The following is a 24081-nucleotide window of genomic DNA, read 5'->3' as shown; positions in this document are numbered from 1 at the left end:
AGGCTCCTTATACCGTCTCTGAATTATATATATATATATATATATATATATATATTATATATATATATCTCTCTCTCTCTCTCTCTCTCTCTCTTTTTCGTTTACTCATGCTCTCTCCTTCTCTCTTTTCTTTTCCAAATATAGCCATATGAGAGGCTCCGATTGCTTCATCCAGCTTTAGGGTACAAGAAATAACTTAAAGGCTGTCATGAAGTGGGTTTACATAGCTGAGAAAGTTTACAAAAGTCCAATCAAAAGAAAGAAGGACTAATTGACCACCTTGATATGCCCCAAATTTTACTTTTTTGCATTTTATGATTCCCATGTCTTTTCTTATGAATTTAATAAAGGATTAGAATGTTCCAAGTCCCCTATGGAAATAGTTTATCATCTTTTAACTTAAGCAATGAGAGAATCATCCATTTATTATAAAATTTGGATTGTAATCAAATTAATATTTTTATCAACTTAGAAATCATAAAAGAAGAAGATAAGATTAAAAAAAAAAAATATTTATTATCTTAATAATCTAAAAAAATTTATGCAACCATAATGGATCTTCATCTTCTCTTGTTTTTTTATTTAAACGTTGTTCAACCATTTAACCCATAAGGAAGAAACTTATGCATGGCAACTACTGAAGTCAATGTACTAATAATAACAATAGTTTTTACAGAAAAAAGAAAAAGAAAAAGACTTGCCTGCAGATCAATTTCTTGAATGAAGTTTTTCTTTTGTTGGTACATATTATAGAGTCCAAATCATCTGTCCCAACTTATATGCTCCACTTTATACTCCACCAAATATATCAAGCCACGTGGACATCATTTATTATATAGAAACGGAAGAGTTAAACAGAGTCAATCTCCTCAATCTTAACTCACATTCCAAACCCAAGTAAGTTTAAAAAAAAAAAAAGCACTACAATCAAAATACCCAGCCAACACCGGATTCCACCACCAAAACCACTATTGGAGAAGATGAAGAGGGGATATCATAGCAAAGAATAGAGCTTCCAAGCCTTAATGATCAAGCTGTCCCTCTGATTTTTTTTTTTATTCTCTCACACAAAACCCAAAAAAATAAAAATAAATAAATAACAGCTGACAGCACCACCATCAAAATATCCAGCCACCACCAAAGTCACTGCTAGAGAAGATGACGAGGATGAATCTCCTCAACCACCAACTCCTATTTCGGTACACCTAAAACAAATTACTGGACCACCACCCATGGTAGTGCGTAACAAAATTCTTTGCCCCTACACCATTCCAAAACCAACGCCAATGCTGGTGAAGAGAAAATTCTTAGCCCCTACCCATGGTGGTCTTCTTGGCTAAAAACCCATCAACCTAAAAATAAAAAATAAAAACCCAAAGCAAAGGAGCCCATCACTTAACTTTTGTTTTATACATCATAGAAAGCAAAGGAACCTACAAATACCTTAAGTCCAAATCTGTAATCGATTTGGTTTCCATTTCCATGTGAGAAACAATCTCACATGGGTTTTGTGTGAGAGAATAAAAAAGAAAATCAGAGGGACAGCTTGATCATTGAGGCTTGGAAGCTCTGTTCTTTGCTATGATATCCCCTCTTCATCTTCTCCAACAGTGGTTTTGGTGGTGGAATTCGGTGTTGGCTGGGTATTTTGATTGTAGTGCTTTGTTTTTTTTTTTTTTTTTTTCCCCTTACTTGGGTTTGGAACGTGAGTTAAGATTGAGGAGATTGACTCCGTTTAACTCTTCGTTTTTGTATAATAAATGATGTCGACGTGGCATGATATATTTGGTGGAGTATAGAGTGAAGCATATAAGTTGGGACAGAAGATTTGGACTCCATATTATAATATCACGTCTTTGCAAATTTGCAACAACAATAGCATCCTGGTTTATTGAAGTATTCATAATTCAAGATTAGTTTATTGAAACAAATTTCTTATAAAATAAATGTACACAATTGAAGTAGATAAATTTGTAATTCGATACAAATTTACTATGTAAAATAAATGTATAATTATATTGGTTACATTCAATTGTTCATTGCTTATATGATCTATTTGCAAGACTATTGTTTCTTTGCTTTTTGTTGGCAAAATCTACAGATCTTGATAGTCGTAAATTCATAATAGATTTTTGTTTTGAAAGACAAATCAAGTGCGTGTAAAGTGTAAAAAAATACTTGCCAGTGGTGGTAGTGACATCTTCCATGTCAAACGACTTCTAGGAGAGGGAGAGAGATTTTTTTTTTTTTTGAAAACCGAGAGAGACTTAGTTTGAAAATTAAAGGAGTCAATGTATAATAGTAAAATATTAATATTTGGAAGTGGTATTTGATGTGGATAAGATTTCAATTGTGACCAAATTCATCTTCTCCTTTTTGTTTTTTATTTTTATTTTTATGTTTTATGCATCTTAGTCTTCATATAATTAGTTTTTTTTGTTCCTTGTAATTCATTTTAATTAGAAATTTTTGTATTCCTATTTTATCTAATTAGTTTTGGGATGATATTTGATTCAGATTGGGTTTATCTAATTAGTTTTTGTTAGTCGTTGTAATTAGAAGTTGACATAAATAAACAATCTAATGCTAATCTAATATTAGTTGGTTTTAAATGTTTTCTTTTTAAAATCTAAAAAAAAAAAATTCAATTTGGTGAAGTCACTTTGCGTAACCATAACTTCTAAACCCAACTTTTATTGTATAGTATATAATGATATGAAATGATATAGATTATTTCAAAAAAAAAAAAAAAAACACGTGGCACAACAGTGAGTGAAAGCCCCACCCCATTATATATAAGATATAACCCAAAAATGAAACGAAACACAGAAACTTATTGATACAGCAGTCAATGATAGAGAGTAGCGGTGATGGAAGTGGAATCATCAAAAAGTGGAAATTGGAAGCACAGTTTGGTGTACTTGGCATTTATCACCTTAATCATACACCTTATTCTTCATAAACACAAACTATCAGGAAACGACACCGTTCGCGTCAAAAGAAACCCAAATCTCCCACTCCGGTTCCGCTACGACGGTACCTTCAAAATCCTTCAGGTAGATCCGTTCATTCTCTTTCTCTTTCTTTCTTTCTATTTCCTCAAAATAAAAAAATTAAAATTAAAATTAAATAGGTGGCTGATATGCATTATGGTAATGGAATAATGAGTCGATGCCGAGACGTGTTAGATGAGGAGTTCCCCTACTGTTCCGATCTCAACACCACTCACTTTCTCAACACTTTGATTCTTTCCGAAAATCCTGATTTCATTGCTTTCACTGGTATGTATATCTCTCTTTATCCATCTATATTTAATTCTTGTGCCAAATGTGGTTTAAATTTAACTATTACCTAATCTGCACTTGCGAAAATTAAACTATGTGTTGGATTCTCACTCATTAATATAAAATATAACTAACATTGCATAAACTCCAGATTGGTTGGGAGTTTTATTGCTCCATGATATGTAGTTTTCTCTTAATGAGTCATGTGACTTTTTTAAATACTCTAATACTAATATACATACATGAATAATCATACAACTCAGCTCCAATTACTAGTTTTGAGCTAAACTTTGTCCTATTGGAAGTTGGGTATTTAATTTAAATTTTTTTTTTTAATTTTTAAAAAAGAGTGTATTTGGTTTATTTATGTTATGATCCTAGTGTCCTACATGGATACATGGATTAAGTATAAGCTTACCTATGTGTTTATAAGCTTTTGGGCACCCTCCCGTAAGCCGGTTTTTAAGGGTGAGTTTTAGCCATGGGTTTATAACAATTTTAAATCAATCTAATAACTAGAATGACCTTGATATAATAAGAATTTTCTTCCATATTAAGAAAATTAAGTTAAATCATATGATACAATTACTGCTTATTTGTTTTGAAGTCAATTTCTCCTAGGTTATACATACATACATGCATGAAAATTGGAGGCTGAACAACGCAATTCGCATTGGGATTTTATCTTCTTCTTCTTCTTATTATTCTTTATACATCATAAGAGTTGGTGACAATAAAAGTGTACCCCCTTAGTGTATGTTATATGATCTAGTAAATTACTTCATAGTAATTCTTGAAGGCAATAATCGTATAAAACTCCTATCATGATCTCCCACAAGCTAATGAGGTGAAGACCACACCCGCCTAGATCAAAATCTACAGCATAATGGAAGTAGGGAAACCTTTGGTGAAAATGTTTGTTATATGACTGGAGAAGTGAACATAATGAATGTCAAGGTAGCTCTTGCAAACCAGTTCTTGAACAAAATGGTAAGAGATTTCAATATGCTTTGTGTGAGAATGAGAAAAGAATTAGCAAGAGCAAGTTGAGTAGCAAGCAATTCATCAAAATAAAAAAGGGCTTGGGACTTAGAGAAGATTTAAGGTAGCAAGAGAAATTTCCTATAAATAAATAATAGTTTTTTTTTTTTTCATGGTAGATCAAGAAATGGGGTTGCTGCTGAAAAAGATATAGCGACCCATTCTAGAAGCCCAGTATAAGGGCACCCAACCCATTTTCCATCTACGTTACAAGATAAACCCATTGTGTATGAAAGAGAAATGTATAATCCAAAACCAATATTGCCGGTTGCCCTTAAGATAACGAAAAAGACATTTGGCAGCTTGGACATGAATGTCATGAGGAGCATGCATAAATTGACAAACTTGTTGGACTATATAAGTGATGTTTGGATAAGTGAGAGGTAGATGCTAAAGAGGGCCTACAAGTTGCCGATATTTAGTAGGATCACTATGAAGATTTCCATCATTCAAGGGAGCTTGACACCATGAGCAATTGGGGTAGAAATAGGTTTGTAGCTAGGCTTTGTAAGCTAGGGGTGACAAAATTGGACACATCCTGCGAACTTGACACGACACGAAATTAGCAGGTTATGGGTTGAGGTTTAATTGGTTATTGTTATATTCGGGTTGACATGACTGAACTGTTTAATAAACGGGTTGGGTTAGGTCCAATTTATGAAACCCGTTTGACCCGTTTAATTAAATGACATTTTACCAATATACCCTTCAAACTCTAGGTATATAAACTTATTAATTGTTGTGGTTTATTTTCTTTAATATATTATGATTGATTATTTGCGTTATTGAGATATGCTTTAGTTTTGAATAATTATTTGTGATGCAGTTACTTATTAGTTCTGACTTTTATATTAAAAATATTTATATTTTTTAGTTTTTCATAAATCATATCAATTTGGTTAAAACTATATATATTTAGGTCAACACGACTGACCCATTTAATAAATGAGTTGTGTTAGGGTTGAGAAATCTTAACCCATTTAATAAACATGTCAGGTTAGTGTTGACTCATATAATCGGATACTCACAAGTCGACATGACATAAACCTGACACGTGAACACAAATTGTCACCCCTATCTTAAGCTGCTGAAGATAGTGAGAAGATACTTGGTTTGAGTGAGTGTAAGTGAGCTAGCATTAAGGATAGCTCAAGTCTCTAAAAATGATACTAAGTACAAGGTTCCTTCATTACAAAACAAGTGTGAAGGTGGAAGGCTTTCAAACATATAGACAATAAGGGCATCCTGCCATATTTTCTAGAGGAATAAAAGGGAACAAGAGTAGAATGCGTTGATAGTAGATTGAAAATTGGGTTGCCAGGGCTACTTTGTAAATTAGATGTTGAAACGGCCTTTGATTATGTAAACTGGGGATTTCTTATGCAGTTCTTTTGTATATCTACAGTTCGTTTCTCTATTCTGACAAATGGCTTTCCTTGTGGGTTTTTTGAGAGTTTCAGGGGGTTGAGACAAGGTGACCCATTGTCCCCTTTGTTGTTTGTACTGGTTATGGAAGCCCTTGGGAGAATGTTGGATAAAACTGTCCATGATGGTCACATGTCAGGCTTTAGTGTGGGTTGTGAAGAGGGAAGATCATTGGCAGTGTCTTATCTTCTCTTTGCGGATGACACTTTGATTTTTTGTGGTGCTGATTTGGATCAGGTTTTGTTTTTCCGTATGATCCTCATTTGGTTTGAGGCGGTCTCTGGTCTAAAGATAAATTTGGGTAAGTCAGAGTTGGTTTTTGTTGGTATGGTGGATAATTTGGACTTATTGTTGATTGTCCTTGGTTGTAAACAAGGTACTCTTCCATTGAAGTATTTGGGTCTTCCTTTGGAAGCTAAATTCAAGGATAAGGCAATATGAAACCCAATTCTGGAGAAGATAGAATGGAGATCAGTGTAGTCAAAGGCGAGCCGGGCGCTCGCCTAGGCGCCTGGGCGAGGTGAGGTGCCACTAAGGCGCCTCAAAGGCTCTAAGGCGAGGTGCCTTTTGTGAGGCGCTCGCCTTTAGAGCCTAGGCAAGCAAGGCGACCGCCTTAAGCCATGAAAAAGGCGCTAAGGCAAGAGCCTCAATTTTTTTTTTACTTTTTTTTAATAATAATTTTAAAGTTTTTTTTTATAGAAGTTTGTTGTGAAACTTGTTTTTAGACTATTAATTTCAAAAGGTATGTTATAAAACCTATTGTTAGTTTAATTAATTTACAAATTTGTTTTGTAAGACTTTTTGTTATATAGAAGCTTATTGTAAAATGTACTGTTAGAACTAACTAATAGAGTCTAAACCATGTTAATCCTATTTTGAAATAATTTGATAGACCTAATTTCTTCATGCTACACATTGAAAAACACTTCATTATAATATTATAATACACTAGGTACATATGATTGAAGTTCTATATGTAAAATAAATATATTAAGAATTTGGCCACCTTGCTTTACTCGGGCTAGCACCTTTTTGTCGCCTCACGCCTCGAGCAATACAAGGCCTTGGCGCTTTAAGGTCGCCTTTCGCCTTTGACTACCTTGATGGAGATTAGCAGGATGGAAACATTTGTATTTATTCAAGGGAGGTAGAGTCACTTTAATTAGAAGTACTCTATCTAATTTACCCATTTATTTTCTATCTCTATTTCCTATTCTTGCAGCTGTGGCTAACCAAATTGAGAAACTCCAGTGAAATTTCTTATGGGGTGGCATTGGAGATGAACCAAAATTCCATTTGGTTAAATGGGCTACTGTTTGCAATCCCATTGCTTCGGGTACCTTGGGGATAAGGAAGGTAAGACTTTTTAATGAAGCTTTGCTTGGGAAGTGGCTATGGAGATTTGGGATGGAGAGGGCTGCCCTTTGGAGGCAAGTGATAGAGGTGAAATATGGCAGTGAATGGGGTGATTGGTGTACTAGGCCTGTTAATGGTCCATATGGTGTTGGCTTGTGGAAATATATTAGTCGGGGATGACCTTCTTTTTCTCGCCACATTCTATATGATATTGGGGATGGGTATAGGGTGAAATTTTGGCAAGACCATTGGTGTGGTGAGACTTCTCTTGCAGTCAACTATCTTGAATTGTTTAGAGTTTGCCGAGACAAGGAGGTTAGTGTGGCTGAACTTATGAAGCTTGATCATGGAGTCCTTTTTTGGGATGTAAGTTTCTTTAGGGGTGTGCATGCTCAGGAATTAGAGGCACTAGCTGGTTTCATGGATACCATTTATGGTACTTCGGTGAAAGGGTCCGGTGAGGATAAGATGTTGTGGAAACTTGATAGGGAGGAGGGCTTCCTGGTTTAAGACTATTATAGTCTCTTAGTGGGCTCTAATGACTATTGCTTTCCTTAGAAAAGTATTTGGAAACAGAAGATTTCTTCTCGAGTAGCTTTCTTTGTTTGGACTGCTGCTTTGGGGAAGTGTTTAACAATTGACAATGTACGAAAAAGGAAGGTTTGGATATTGGATTGGTGCTACATGTGCAAGTGTAATGGTGAATTGGTTGATCATCTTTTTCTTCATTTTCCGGTTGCAATGGATATGTGGGCTATGGTGTTCAGATTGTTTAGAGTGAGCTAGGTTATGCCGCAATCTGTAGTGGAGCTTTTAGCATGTTGGCAAGGCAGATTTGGTTGTCATCGAAATGGGTATATATAGTTGATTGTTCCCCATTGCTTATTGTGGTGTCTTTGGAGAGAGAGAAATAGTAGGTGCTTTGAAGATAAGGAGAGATCAATATCAGACTTGAAGCTATTTTTATTTAGAACTTTAATGGATTGGTTGGCTTCATTGTGGAACCAATCATTTTTATCTTTTCTTGATTTCCTAGATTCTTGTAATTTTTGTTATTGATTGTTTGACCCCTTGCCTAAAGAAGCATGGGTGCGGGTACGAGTGCGGGTGCGAGACTTGGCAATTTTTGAAAAAATAGGGTGCGGGTGCGACGATTAAAAAATTATTAATTTTTTTTTATATATTGCTAAGCATGCTTTTTTATATAATAATAATAATAATAGAAAACTCATATAAGTATACACAAGTTTTTGACACTTGAATTATTGACAGAGGTATTAAAATAGATAAAGTTTCCCATAAATAAATAAATAATAATAAAAAATGTGGCTTAGTGGCTCACCTATTTGGTCAGCCCAAAAACAAAATAAAAGATATATGTGGCAGTAGGTGTAGCTTCTCATTAAAAAAAAAAAAAAAATGGCTTAGGGCTCACGTGTTTGGTCAGAGAGGCACAACAAACAAAATAAAGCCTTTCTGACCAAAGGCGTTTAACCATCCTTTTCAAAAAAAAAAAAAAAAAAAGACAAAACAAAACTTATCAAAGAAGTGCAGAACAAATGCTGGGCTCGCGAGAAGATGAAGAAGCAAAGAAGATGAAGAATAAGAAGAAAGGGGATAAGGTTGGTGAAGACGGCGACAGCAGCGTGTCATGTATTTTCTGTTTGAGTTTTTTTTTAACCGGCTGATTTCCTTTTTCCGGCCGAAACACACCGATATTCGGCCGATAAGATCTGAGTCGACGCGAATCGGCCCAGTTCGGCGTGGATCGGCGCACGTCAAAGCTGAATCGGCTCGAGTTGGCGCAAATTTGGAAACGAAAAAAAAAAAATCCGACGCGGCATTGACGCGCAGGCAACCGCGTTGCTCGCCGCACCCTGCATCGGGCTGCATCAGACGCGGGTTCGGCTGCCATTTTGCCGCGTCGGTGCTTCATAGCCCCTTGTACACTCCTTGTGTACTAGGGTGCTCCCCTTTTTGATATCAATAAATTTATTATTTATAAAAAAAAACTATTATGTTGCATGAGGGCATTGTATTCATTAGTCATAGCATTGATCCAATCAAGATTCTTGTTTGAAGGTGGAAGGCATTCAACAAATGGAGGAGAGAGCAAGGCAGTGTTGGCTTAGAGGAAGAGAATGTTTGTTTGTAAATAGTTGAGGACCTCGAGTGCCATCTTTCAAATGTGTGATCATAGAATAAGATTGAGTTGGAGGAGGTAAAAAGGTAGTTGATCAGGCTTGTGTAGGACCAAATGAAGTGGAAATAAAAGTTGTAGGCACATGTGGCAGGACATCCTTTATTTAATATGGTTGTGATGAGGTGAATGGAGATATAGACATCATAGTTTAAGATATTGGAGTTGAAGGGAGGGTATGGAAGGAAGATTAATAGGCAGGAGTGATAGAGGAGGAAACAAAACCATGAGGCGTAAAACATGCAATCTGAAAAAGAGAAAATTTTCATGAAAATTACATGTAAAGAAGTGCACGTGCTACTAGCTTGTGGATCCATGCATTGATTGCCTAATATTACTATAGCCCAAAGAAACCACACCAGATTTTGGATCTAATTTGTCATGACGATAAGATCCCAAAAAGATAAGAAGCGTAATAGATGAATAATCTAGAGAAGAACCAAATAAAAATTTATGTTGAGAAACATTACCAAGCAACTTGAAATTTTCAACTTTTGGAGATAAAAGAAAAAGATTAGCCACCTTAGCCCAAGACTTTGATGGGTTTGAAGCATGCTCTTAAAAATTTATGTTGAGAAACATTACCAAGCAACTTGAAATTTTCAACTTTTGGAGATAAAAGAAAAAGATTAATAGCCACCTTAGCCCAAGACTTTGATGGGTTTGAAGCATGCTCTACGACTCATCACGAGAGCTCTGTCTCTTCGATAGCATTAAATTGACCTGCGATATCTTGGAAAGAAGTCGTTTGCATCATCTCAGATGAGATTCGCTCTTTTGGTTTCACGTTAGTGCCAAGTAGGCCAGTCACGATGGTTCTGTGGTCAATGATTCTTCGATCTGTGCTGCGGTCGTTTGGCCTCTCCTTTCTCAATCTTTTTCTGTTTTGATGAGAGTTAGATTTGTGGGCTTGGGCAAAAAGGGTGGGGATGAGGTCAAAGTGATTAGGGTGGGGAATCTAAGTCTTGTGATGGCTATAGTTGGATGTGAGAGCTATGCGAGTTTGTCTTAGGGGGTGGAAGTTTCTCGGATCAAGCTGAGTTCTAATTTTGAGCTTGATCAATCCAATCTCACGGTGATACCTTTTGAGTCTGTTTGTGGTTTTTCTGAGGAGTGTGACTCGATGGAGGGAGAAGTTGTTTTCTTAGTGTTGGATTAGGCAAGAGAGACAATTTTTCCAGATGTGCTCCTTTGATGGCTGTAGCTTCTCCATGGTTGGCTATGTCGGCAAAGTTGGATGTTGATACCGAGGTATTGTGTCTTGATGCTAAGTTGGATATTTCTAGATGGTTGAAACATAGAATTCCTGGTTTCAGTAAATTGCTTGGGACTTCCTTTGAGTCGATATGAGAAGTTGTGTATTGCTTTTTTACAAAGGCTAGAAAATGAGAAGTTGCGTGTTCCTTTGAGTCGATGGAGGCAGCCAACTTGTTGTACAAAGAAGTCACTAGTAGTTGAAAACTTGCAAAATCTAAGAGTAAGGGAAGGAGAGAGTTGAGGAATTTGTTTTCTTCGGTGAATTAGGATGGGATATAGAGAGTTGGTTGCATAACTATGACCGTAGTTGGGAAGAAATTGTCTTTATGAAGCTAAAAATGATTTTGTGGAATGTTAGAGGATTGAACGATCCTCAGAAACATCTTGTGGTAAATTTTTTTTTACATGAGTGGAAGAGTGATGTAGTCTATTTACAAGAAACTAAGTTTGTTGGCATGGATAGAAAAATGGTTTGTAGCTTGTGGAGTTGTCCTTATATGGATTGGGTTACGATAGATGCAAATCAAACTGCAAGTGGGGTCTTGATTATGTGGGATAGGAGGGTTCAAGAAAAGTTGGAAGATATGGTGAGAACTTTTTTTGTATTGGTTTGGTGGCAAGGGGTGGTGGTTGGTTTTATATGGGCGTGCTTAGGGGTTTGTGGCCCAATTGAAAATAGCGAAAGGGGGGTCACATATGGGATGAGTTAGTTGGTATTCAACGATATTGGAATTTACTGTAGTGTTGCATTGGGGATTCCAATATTGTACGTTTTCCAAGTGAGTGGATGGCAAGTTCACGACTGACTTCGGCTATGGAAATTTTTTTAATGATTATTAAGGATGTTAATTTGATTGATTTTCCTGTATACTTGGTCTAGTGGTACAGATCAACCTTCAATATCTAGGATAGATAGAGCTTTGATTTCTCATAATTGGGAGGAACATTATCCGAATGTGATTCAACAGATATTACCTCGTCCTATTTCATTCCATTGTCCAATTCTTTGAGAGGCAGGGGGAATAGCCAAGGGGGGGGGGGGTAAGTCCTTTCAGATTTGAGAACATGTAATTGAAGATGGATGGGTTTGCAGATAGAGTTCATTCATGGTGGAATTGGCATTCTTTCTTTGGTACACCTAGTTTTTTACTTGCCAAAAAGTTGAAGGCTTTGAAAGAAGACATTATTTAGTGGAATTGTAGAGAGTTTGGTATCGTAGGTCATCATAAGAAAAAATTACTAGGGTAATTGAAAATTTTAGATGCTAACGAAGGGGAATTTGGATTCACTAATGTGGAGATATGTGAGGGTTGACGTGAGATCCCAAGTAGAGAATCTCCTTTTCTTGGAAGAAATATCATGGAGATAGGAGTCCAAGATGTTATGTATCAAGAAGGAGATAATAATACTAAGTTTTTCCATAAGGTGGCTAACTCCCATAGAAGGTATAATCATCTGGGTATTTTGGAGGTGGATGGGGTGATACATAAGGACTTAGAGGTGGCTACTCAGGTAGTATAGTTTTATAAAACTTTGTATCAAGAGACAGAGGAGTGAAGGGCTTGAAGTTTGACCAAATTGGGGTGACAGAGTGGGGATGGCTTGAAAGGAAGTTTGAGAAGGAGGAGATTGTTCAAGTTGTTAAAGATATGGAATGGGATAAAGCTCTAGGTATGGATGGTTTCTCTATGGCTTTTTTTCATCATTATTGGAGAGTTTTGGAAAAAGATGTTTTAGCTATTTTGAAGATTTTTATTTTTTTGATAAGTTGTCTTTGAAGAGTTTTATCAACATTATAAGTTTGAAAATTCTCTCAATGTTACTTTCATTGCTTTAATCCCTAAAAATAATGATGCCTCCATCATTAGAGATTTCTGGCCTATAAGTTTGGTGGGGATTGTGAATAAAATCTTGGCTAAGGTATTGGAAAATCACCTAAGAGTGTGTATAAAATCTTGGCTTACTACGAGGGTTCACGGCTAATGGTAGGCGTGGTGATGGGCAATGTGTTTCACATCTTTTATCTGCATATGATACAATTCTTTTTGTGATGTTGATGTGGACTAGATCCTATATGTATGAATGTTGCTACCTTGTTTTTAGGTTGTGACAGGCTTGAAGGTTAATGTGTGTAAGAGTGAAATGGTTCCAATAAGGGACGTTAATAATATGCATGCTTTGGTAGAGATTTTGGGTTGTAGGGTTGGGACTTTGCCTATGTCTTATCTTTACATGCCATTGGGGGTTTCTCAAAAGTTAACTTATATTTGGAATCCTATCTTGGAAAAAATTGAGAGAAAGTTGGCCGAGTGGAAGAAGCTCTATTTGTCAAAAGGTGTTAGATAAGACTAACATTGTTTAAGAGTACGTTATCTAGTTTTCCTACTTATTTTTTATCGCTTTTTACTATTCCTATTCATGTGGGTAACAAAACCGAGAAAGTTGCAAAGGGACTTTTTGTGGGGTGATTCCAATTCACATTTGGTAAGATGGGATAAAGTGTGTGCGCCTAACACAAATGGTGGATTAGGAATAAGGAAACTGACTACCTTTAATACAGCTTTACTAGGGAAATGGTTATGGTGTTTTGGGGTTGAGGAGACACGACTTTGGAGGAGGGTGGTAGCTTTAAAGTTTGGGGAGGAGTTGGGGGGATGGACTTCTAAGTTGGGTAGGGGTGTACATAGGTGTGGTTAATAGAGAGGCATTCATATGGGTTGGGAGGCTCTTAGCAAAAACACTCAGTTTGAGCTTGGGGTGGAGAATAGAGTGAAATTCTGCCAAGATTAGTGGTGGGGGATCAATCTCTTCAATTGACCTTCCTAGTTTTGTATGAGATTTCCATTAATAGAGAGGCCTCAGTGGACTTTTCCTTGGCAAGGCAGAGAGGATGGGGGAGAGGAGTTGGGATCTACATTTCACTTGGGATTTGAATGATTGGTAGTTGGATTTAGTGGTGGATTTCCTTCATATTTTGGAATCCAAAGACCTTCAATGGAAAATGGAGACCACATGAGATGGAAGTTGAAGAAAAAATAGGATTTTGACATCCATTCGTTTTATGAGTTGCAAGGTTACTTCTCTGTTTTCTTTCCTTAGGTATTTGGAAAGTTAAGGCTTTCCAATCGAGGGAATCAAAAGAGGTAGAGGGAATCAAAAGAAGTAAAAAATTACATTATAATTAAAAAGGTGGTAGAGAGTGTGATTTGGATAGGAAAAAATGGCTGAAGAGAATATATGTGGCAAACCACGATTAGTTTGTTGAGGGTGTATAGCTGATCTCAAAGTTTTGGGACTAAGACTTGTATTTGTTTCCAATCGAAGTCCCAAACATAGACACAAAATAATGAAAAAAAAAAAAAATCATACAATGAGATTTGCTTTTCACAAGATAGATCCAAGCATAGTTGTCAAATCATGAATCGTATCGTGAATCGATTTTTGATTTTTTTTTTTATCGTGTATCGTAAGATACACAAATATTTAATAAAATTATAAAATAATTCTAGATATACATATATAAAAGGTATATTCATTATAAATTCGAAATATATTCAAATAATGACCAATTTAATCATTACTTATGTAATAAAATTTAACAAAGCTAACTAAATAAGGATTTTTTTGCAATTTAACAATTTTGTTAGTTAGCATGTTTTCAAAACTATTTAGGAAACAAACATCTTGAGTGTAATAAACTCGAGTTTGATGTGTTGAGTATTTTGAACACGATTTCAACATCGAGCCTTTAAGGCTCGAGTTCTATAAAGTGAAATGACGAACACCGCAAGTCCACAACGAAGCAAAGAGATAAACACAAACCCAAAAAAAGAGATAAACAGAAACACAAATCCACCAAGGGATCAAAAACAAAACCACAAACACCCAGAGAGATCAAAAATGGAAACCACGAAGAAGGCTTCAAGTGGCGGCTCGAGCTGAACCCAAGCAGCGGCTCGAACTAAAGCCAGGCGGCGAAGGTTCGGACTGAACCCATGAACCCAGATCTCCCTAATCCAAACCCCTTGGCTTAGATTGAACTTAGCGGCAAAGGCTCCAACAGCGCAACGAAGGCTCAAGCGAATGTTTTCTTATTCCTTCGTTTTCTTCTCTTTTTTTTTTTTTGGATTGCATGAACAACTTTGTTTGTGTAGGGATCGGTTAGTTTCATTTAATTTTTTGATTTGGTTATTTATTTATTTATTTATTTATTTTTAAGGAAATCGAGTCTATGAGACTTGATTTCTAAAATTTCAACATAGAACTCAAGTCTCTTAGGCTCGAGTTGCTATAGTGAACTCGAGTCTAAAAGACTCGAGATGTTAGTTTTCTAAATAGTTTGAAAACATTGCTAACTAACGAAATTATTTGAAAAATAATGTTATTTTGCAAAAAAAAAAAACCCCTTATATAAATTAAATCAACTTTGTCTATGACAAGTATGATCAAATTGATTAAATTCAAAAGTGATAATAAATGATATATAAATGAAAATAATAATATCTTTTCATCATCTTGGCTAATCAACTCCATCTAAAGCCAATGTTATCATCATGTTCAACATTTTGCAAAATTATTTTTTCATAGACATTTTCTTCCTTATTATCAACATTTTTTTTTTAATTCTAATATTTTTTTCTTTATATTTTTTCTTGGCATTCTAGTTTTTTATACTCATAATAATAATAACAAAATAAAAAAGAATTATTTTTTCATTTAATACATTATTAATAGCATATAATAGAAATTTGCACATTTGCACATATGAAAGTGAGTGTTATGAGTATGGTCTAAATTTTGTAAGAGAAAGCGAAGGGAGGGAAAAAAAACTCATGGACTTGCTATTTTATTAGACTCAATTAAGTTTACCAATAATTTTGTGTTAAAAAAGCCCAACAACTTGTTTAAATCAAATAAAACCACAAATTTTAACAAAAAAGAAAACTCATTTTAAACTCACATGTCTATGTATCGTACAATGCATACGTTTCACCGATACGATACGATTCATACGATATGCACTTATGTATTGGACAATTCATAAACACTTATGATACGCCCTTATGATATGAAACTTTTTGTACACGATATCATACGATACTAACAACTATGAATCCAAATATACCAGCTTAAAGTGATATTTACAGAGCTAGCAATCGGTGGTGGTCCTCTTATGTCACTGCACAAAATGAAAAAATGGAGAAACTTTGTCTCGTAGGTAACGTTGGTGGCAAGTTTTTTCATAACGAGCATCACAAAGAAAGCAATAGAGAAATTGACTCAAGATGGATATATTTTGCGGCTATGGCTGACGTAGTGAAAGAAAATTGGAAACTGGATTCAGTGTTATGACTTAGACTCTAATCTAGGGTTGTCAGGCCATGATCAAGGAAGAAAACGAGATCAAAAATTTTTAGAGCATTATAATCAAAGAAATATAACAATCAATGAATTTCTAATCCCCTCTTACACCCTTATTTATATTAGCATCTCACCCACCAAAGACTCCTAACAAAATTGGAAAGTATTAAGGTTAGAAACAAATTAGGAAAATAAAATCAAGGGTTAAATTACATCAATCTCCCTTGAGATTTTACAAAATGATACTACCCCTTCGGAGTTTATATAAATGTACAATTTAGTTTTCACTAATTGAATATTCCATTTTTTGATCTCAAGGGAGGGGAGTGTCATTATATATATATATTTGCACTAGCCTAACTTCAGGTGGTGTAATTTACCCTGAAATCAATTAGAGATCCGAAATCAACTAGAAGACCAATAATAAGCAAAAATGATACGTGTAATCAAATAAGGTACATTATTTGTAATATTCTTTAGCTTCCAGTTATTCTGCCAAGAATTTTGCTGTAATATATCATTTTTCATTTGCGGCTGCTGAACCCTAGGAGTATTACTATTGAATTTTCTGAATGGGAGATTTATCACTAACAGCAATACCATTGAACGTGTAATTGGTTCATGCCTTTATTGCTCCTGCATTAAGAGTAATCAGAGTTATCCATGTGTATAGATCCTTGATACAACATTCGAAAGAAAAACAAAGAAGATAAAATGTCATTCTTGAGCTTGGAAATAGATTAAAGATCAACTTTAATTGCAAGAATGTATGCAAAAGAGTTCAAATATAAAAGAGAATTTGGAATTGAGAGCAAATCATTGTCAGCATGTAAAGGGTTGATTACCAGAGCATGATGGTTCAGATAACATATGGCTTGTTGCACTAGAATTAACAACTTAAGTATCAATATAATCAGATTGAGTATCACCTGATGCAGGAAATGCAAGATGAAGGCCAGAAAAGCCTCAGAGAATCAACATCATGATCATAATATGACCATTTTGATTGGAATGGTATATGCCAACCATCTCCATTTGCAGCGTGACCTGATTTTTTGTGAATTTGGCAAAGTTGTGAGTAATGATTGACATTACAAATATCAGTCACTCCAACCATCGCAGGAAAAGTTGGGATCATATCGGTGGCCATCACAGTTATAACCTTGGGATTTTGCCATAATGTGCCTTGTTAGAATAATGGCAATGCCCATTATGTGTTTGGTTTTGGTTAGGTGCTTGCTGGGTTGCTCCTTTGCCCATGGATAAGGAGGTGAGCTTTTGAATCATAGAATGGAGTTTCTTAATTTTCTGTAGTAAAAAGTAAATGGTTGGTAATCAGTTTCATTTGGCAACCCAATTTGGGTGACCAATTCAGACTCATGAACAAAGTGATTAGTGGGTGCCAAGTTGTCTACAATATGATTGTTATAATCGAGATTCTTCTAGTTGATTTGGAGCTTTTCTCAGCATTTTGCATTTAGTCCCTTAGCAAGTTAAATTTGGCATGATATTGATTTTGGAAGAGTTTTTCAAGGTTCTCCCAACCTGTTTAAATGTTTGATGACTAAGAACTTGTGCATTTGAAGCAGGTATAGGAGTTGCTTTAATACAACTAAGAAGGAATTGATCTTTCTTGAGCCATTGAGTTCAAAACTTTTCAACAATTAATTTTAAGATGCTTTAGTATCTCCTTCATTAAAACCATGATTTCTATCATAAATAATATAGGCATAAGTTGATCCCTGTGGTTTTCTGATGTAACCTTAATAATCAAAATGTGATTTGCAATATTTGTAATTGGAAAGAAAATAATTTTGGGGATTTGAAGAAGAGAAGTCATATGTAGAGAATTGGTGTGGAGAACTTAGAGAGAGAGAGTTGCCGACTAAAGGTGATGAAAAGAATCAATAAAGAAAAAGGAGGAACTTCATTAGAGCCACTTGTGATATGAGCCCATGAAGCTGATACCTTATCATAAGATAAATAAACAGAGGCTGAACAATCCAATTAGGATTAGATTTTTGCTATTATTTGTACATCATAAGAGTCGGTGAAACTACAAGCACACCAGTGTAAGCTATATGATCTACTAAATTACAGCAAAGCAATTCTTATATACAAATAATATATTACTCCTATTGTGTATGTGTGTGAGTGGAGAAATGAGGTGCTAATAGAAACCAGTTCTTGGATTGAAGGTTTTGTAAAATCACAGTACTAATCTAAAAAAGAAAAGAAGATACTTATCAGCAGGGAAAAAAACCTAAAACAAGTTTGTAACTGGGTATAAATGGTAACATAACCATAGAGAGCCTTCTTATTAAATCTTTAGGTTAGTGGCTTACAGTTATGTTGATTGGTTTTGGTATAAACTTTGTTGGACTCTCAGAATTGCAGTGTTGGTAAAGACAAAACTAGTGTTTCGAGTAAATATAGGAAATGTAAAGGAAGGAGAAAAATGGACATGTGTTGATAAATCTGATAACTAAGATTGAGCCCAAAATTTTTCTTACTTACGTAGCTACCCTTGTGTTTCTTTTCAAGTCAGATCTTTTGATAAGATTGGCAATTATGAAAAGACATAGTGGTTTCATAAAATGCACCATTGCTTGCTGTGGATTCAAGTGAAAATTGTTGTTGGATTGCATTTTGTATAACCAGTTTCTGGGGATTAAACTTAACTGATCAGGTTAGATACTCTCTAGTTTGGGATGGTTCCTATATGTTTACTCAGTTCCTTAACATCTAAACTGGCAATTTTGTTCATCTAGAACCTTATAACTTATGTTTAGTCAAGCTACTTAAAACACTTTCTTTCATTGGGACAAAAAATCTTTGGTGGAGAATGATGAATATTTGCTGTCTCTCTGTGTCTCTATAAAAGGTTTAGTTTTTGTAATTAGGAGACAATATATTTGGGCCCAGCACTGCTGATGCAGCTGAATCCCTACTTGAAGCTTTTGGTCCTGCCATGGAATCTGGTCTTCCGTGGGCTGCAATCTTGGGAAACCATGACCAGGAATCTACAATGAATCGTGCAGAATTGATGTCCTTCATCTCCCTTATGGATTATTCTGTCTCGCAAACCAATCCATCAGCTGAAGGTCCTACTAGTTCTCTTAAGGGAAGCATGATGACAGACATTGATGGTTTTGGCAATTATAACCTAAGAGTGTATGGTGCCCCAGGTTCGCATTTGGCGAACAGCAGCATATTCAATCTTCTCTTTCTTGACAGTGGAGACAGGGCAGTTGTTCAAGGAGTTCGAACTTATGGATGGATTAAGGAATCCCAACTTCGTTGGGTCCGTGGCATTTCTCAGAGATTTCAGGTATACAAAACTAAACAGTGCCAATGCAGTTAAGACACACTTGGTCTACATTTTTTCTCATTACATTGATCAATTTTATACTTATTTTATGCTTATAAAAATCAGGAAACAGCTAGGACTTGATTTTGAAAGAATTGAAAACTCTTTTAGACAACAAGTGATTTTGTGCTGCTAAGTTCTTATACTCCCATACTTTCTCAGAAACACAGTTACACACATCTGAATATAGTATTTCTTCTACCTTTTCTTTTAATTCCCAGAAGGGAGTCCCCTAGATTTAGATTTTAACATGTTGCAAGTCACACACTAACAGGGCCAAACATCGGATACTGACCAATCTGCTGATGCTTTGCCCCTTACAATCCCAGCACTTGGATTTTTTCATATCCCAATTCCAGAAATTCGGCAGCTTTACTACAAAAAGATTGTGGGCCAATTTCAGGAGGCAGTAGCTTGCTCATCAGTGAACTCGGGAGTCTTAGAGACACTTGTCTCCATTGGAGATGTGAAGGCTGTGTTCATGGGCCATGATCATACTAATGACTTTTGTGGGAATCTAGATGGTATATGGTTTTGTTATGGTGGAGGCATTGGATATCACGGATATGGAAAGGCCGGGTGGCCAAGGAGAGCAAGGGTCATATTAGCTGAACTTGGGAAGGGGGACAAGGCCTGGATGGGAGTGGAGAGGATTAAGACATGGAAGCGTCTTGATGATGAGAAGCTGAGCAAGATTGATGAGCAAGTCCTGTGGAACCACCGGCCATCAAGATAACTCAATTACAGTTTACCGGCGCTGGAGAAATAGCATTCAGCATTCCATAATGTTGTATATGTTGTGTGTTAAAATTATTTTGATAAGAAACCTCCTTGTGTGATTTTACTGCATTCTTTTGCAATTTAACATTGTAAATTCAACTTGATATAAGAGGAAAGAAGGTTTAAGAGGGTATCCGAAGCTTTAATTTTGTTTAATTGTTCTTAGCAACTGCAGAATACTTATTTGTTTGATAGTTCAATTGATGTTTGCCAAGTTCAAGTAGCTCGGGTGATTGTCTAGGGCAGATTTCCTCTTGGGTCGGTATCATTGATATCACAGAAAATATTGAAGTTTAATATAGAAATTAAGTTAACAGAATTCTAATTTTTAAAATAATAAAGTCTTCTAGATGTTATGTTTGGTAATTAACATTTCCAAGTCTTATGATTAAATTTCCCTTAAATCAATACATATGTTCCCACCGTCTAGGTCATTTCTGTGATCAGCCTGCACGCTAGGCTTCAAGGCACTGAATGACATTGTTCTTGTTATCGTATTTCTGTCATTTTTTATAGGAATATTTCTGTCATTTGATCCTTCTTTTCATTGCCAAATTCTAACACAATTGTATGAAATGAATTTTTATTGATTTGTTGATCTATTGATAGTTGGTTAAAGTATAATAATAACTAGAAAAGTGAGACTTCAAAAAACTGTAAAAAAAAAAGAAGTTAAAAAACTAAAAAGAAAATGTCGTACCCAAAAAGTATCACCAGGGGAAGCTGTACAGCTGTGGAATAAACAAATCTCGTCCCTCAGGTTCACCCACAAGCAATGACTCTCAAACCGGTATTCTAGCCTAGCAATTTGTTGATAAGTGATGGCATAATCTATAACAATGGTATTTTTCTCACATGTGCCATTACTAGATGTAAATATTTGAATCTATACACTTTGTTAGGATTTTAGTAATGCAATCTTTGGCCTCAATTCCAGAATCTGAAGCAGACCAACATGAACAAACACAAAGGAAACAGTATTAAAAATGTGAAATTGCTTCCGAAAACAAATAATAAAAAAACGGAAACAAAAAAATCATGGAAGTGAACTTACACGCCTTTGTTTCTTGGGCTCGGCGATGAACGGAAATTTAATATGTACATGCATTTTCAGGTTCTCGCTAAAAAATGGTACATATTTAAAAAAAAAAAAATGATGAAATTTTTACGAGATTAATAGGTACAAGCTTCATTTTTCTCACTCTATGCACCACCTTTGCAAACAAAATTCGGGGCTTGAAGCTGAAGCCGTAAAGCAAGTATGACGATTTGGTTTTGTGAGCATGCGAAACGTCTTCTGCTCCATCACCCCTAAAAGGGCAAACAAGTTTTCTTGCCTAGCCTAGCCTAGCCATTAGAGTGAGAATATGGGTTTTAAGAAATAAAATTGAGAATCAAAAACCCTAACGTAGGCACTCCATGGTTTTTGACTCGGTGAGTGAGAGAGAATGGGAGAGACTTAGTATAGTATTTACTATTTGGAAAATGCTAACGAATATCCTTAGGGCAATGATTAACAATCCATATAAAAAAATTATGGGAAAAGAAAAAAAATTAATGTTTTGACAGCTTTTTCCATTTCCTATAAAAATTGTGTTGAAACTTTTCTAAAGTGAATTGTTGACCATTGCCCTAAATGCACCCGTTAACATGACTCTTACAATTTAGAGTGTTTTTTATTTTTTTTATTGAAGAGAAGAGAGGAAAGTGAAGATTTTTTTTTTGGGTAGACCTAAGAGAAGAGAAGAAAGTGAGAATTAATTTAATTTAATGAGAGAGAGAGAGAGAGAGAGGTGTTTTTTGGGACTATGGAGAGAGGTGATGGGGTATTTAAATATACATATTTGTTGAAGTTATTAAGAATGATCAAGGGAAATCGTTGCACTATTTTTAGGAAGAGAACTTGTCTTTTGCTGAGATGTCACACCAAAATCAATAACGTATTTTTGTGGTTAATATTATCGTTATTTTCTTTTCATCTCAAATCACACTCACAATGTAAAAATGACCCAATATGCTTAAGGTCCCCCACGTGTGACAAAGTGAATACTCCTACATGTTCTTAATATGTTGATTTGTTGGGAGAAAAATAAATTTTTCTTTATTAAAATATATCATTTCTTTTAAATATACTTAAAAATTTTTGACATTATTTATATTGAAACTTTAAATAATTATAAAATATGAAATAACTAAATAAAACATACCTAAAACATATTTTAATTAATTGGGATATCCACACTTTGAGATGGTCTTAATTTTTTCTTATAATAATTTCCTGATTTCTTTCTTCTTCTTGTTGGTTTTTTCCGTTTCCTATTGTTCATCATCATGAAAAACTTGTATCTTTCCTTGCAATTTTCACTAATAATATTTCTCTGATAACCTCTCTCTCTCTCTTTATATATAGGGCCAAGAAGAAGCTTTATTAGGTCCCGAATTTTCATGTATACTCTACTCTTTAATGCACCTTGGTCAGATGAAACATTGATTAGTCAGTGCATAATTCAACTCTATTCAGCTTTGAATCCTCGTTATTTTTATTTAGATCTGTGTTCAAGTTTCCATTAATTTTGTGGTTTTCACTCTCTCTCACCTTTGATTATTTATGGGCATCGAATGTAGTGGTAAACCATAATTCATTTCCTCTGGTTATTAAAAATGATGCTTCATCATTCATATTATTCACTTGATCATTCTTACTCATCTGTGTAACCTCATATGTGGCACAATCAGATTGAAATTAAGCTGAACGACAAGAGGATCTTACTAAGATTTGATATCTATCTAATTTTTTTATAAATTTTTTTAAATTTCATTTGGTTTCTAGTTTGACAAGGACTTATGAAATCAAATGTATGAATTTGGCAGGTATAGTCAGCATTGTTTTTTAGTATATTCTACAGCCAACCATATGACTCTTCATTTGGTCTCCTAATTGCTTCTATTAAGTTCTGTAGGACAGGCATCTTTTCATATTCTGAAATATGACCAGTGATATTCAGATTGTCAGGCTTCCCGCTTCCATTTTCACTGCTACTACATCTTGGATTTCCTCTCATTATGAGAAAAAACCTGGGACAGAAGTCCGGATTGCGAAGCTTCCCTTTTCCCCTGCATCATGGATTGCCTCCCAATTATTACATTTACATGAAAACTTGGGACAGATTTTCAGCACATTGTCATTGTAGGACTACATCAAAGTAGATTGGGGGGCTTTCCCATGAAGAGTAGAGCCCTAAATATTGCTCTGCAGCTGTGTCCCTCACTTTGAATACAGCCATCATCTGTCTAATCTTTTGTGGATTTTGATTTTCTAGCATAAGTGGAGACATGAAAAATATGATATTTTTCTGTTTGCCTCCTTTCATCATTAGATAGCATGTTGGATACACTGTTATGCACATGATATTAAATGATAGGAAAATTTTCAGCTGCACATTTTTACACTTGTGGGTGACTTTGCCTTTGCATGACAGAATTTTTCCTGTTAAGCAGTCATTACACTGTAACAAGCTAACAGCAAATGCTCAACACTTGTAATTGAGCCCATGGTTGATCGCATTTCATTCAAAACTAGGAGATGAAATTTGTTGATAGGATTTACTGATCGCTTTGATTTTTCTACTGTCTCAAGTGATCCATCATTTGGAAAATAGAAGACAGATTCTCAACTGAAATGTTGTAAAGGCATTAAAGTAGTTCTGATTCCTTTACCATTTCCAAAATTTTAAAATCAAAGCACAATTAAGGTCTCTATTTACATTTTCAACAATGTTAGGCCAATGTCTCTGCAGCCAAGTAATTGTAAATGCATCAGCAAGCTTATCTCTATACATGAAGAAGTGATCCACATTAGTTAAGTTGGTTCTGGTAGCAATATACATATCTCTATTAGAGTTGTATTTATGCATTTAGTTCGCTAGCTGAATGATGGAATTTGTTTAATTTTGCTAGTGCAGTATTTGAAAGGATCCATAGCCAAAAATTTTAGAACTTATTGTGGC

At 35.2% G+C, this 24081-nt stretch overlaps 1 protein-coding gene across 2 annotated transcripts; it reads left to right on the top strand.

The window, feature by feature from the left end:
- The first annotated feature begins 2820 nt into the window (after window positions 1-2820).
- Window positions 2821-20230, top strand: LOC142615653 (putative inactive purple acid phosphatase 28). Of its 2 annotated transcripts, none has more exons than XM_075788396.1 (4): window positions 2821-3056; window positions 3134-3281; window positions 18828-19255; window positions 19569-20230. In XM_075788396.1, exons 1-4 carry the CDS (start codon window positions 2871-2873, stop codon window positions 20028-20030), a joined length of 1224 nt encoding a protein of 407 aa, XP_075644511.1. In that variant the 5' UTR covers window positions 2821-2870; the 3' UTR covers window positions 20031-20230. The 2 variants fall into 2 exon arrangements, with proteins under 2 accessions (XP_075644511.1, XP_075644520.1); XM_075788405.1 differs by having other exon boundaries at window positions 2827-3056; window positions 18882-19255.
- Window positions 20231-24081: the final 3851 nt, after the last annotated feature.

This window comes from Castanea sativa, chromosome 1 (genome assembly GCF_040712315.1).
Source record: "Castanea sativa cultivar Marrone di Chiusa Pesio chromosome 1, ASM4071231v1".
NCBI classification, from domain to species: domain Eukaryota; kingdom Viridiplantae; phylum Streptophyta; class Magnoliopsida; order Fagales; family Fagaceae; genus Castanea; species Castanea sativa.
Note: the sequence above shows the minus strand (reverse complement) of the source record. Positions and strands in the feature narration are given on the sequence as shown.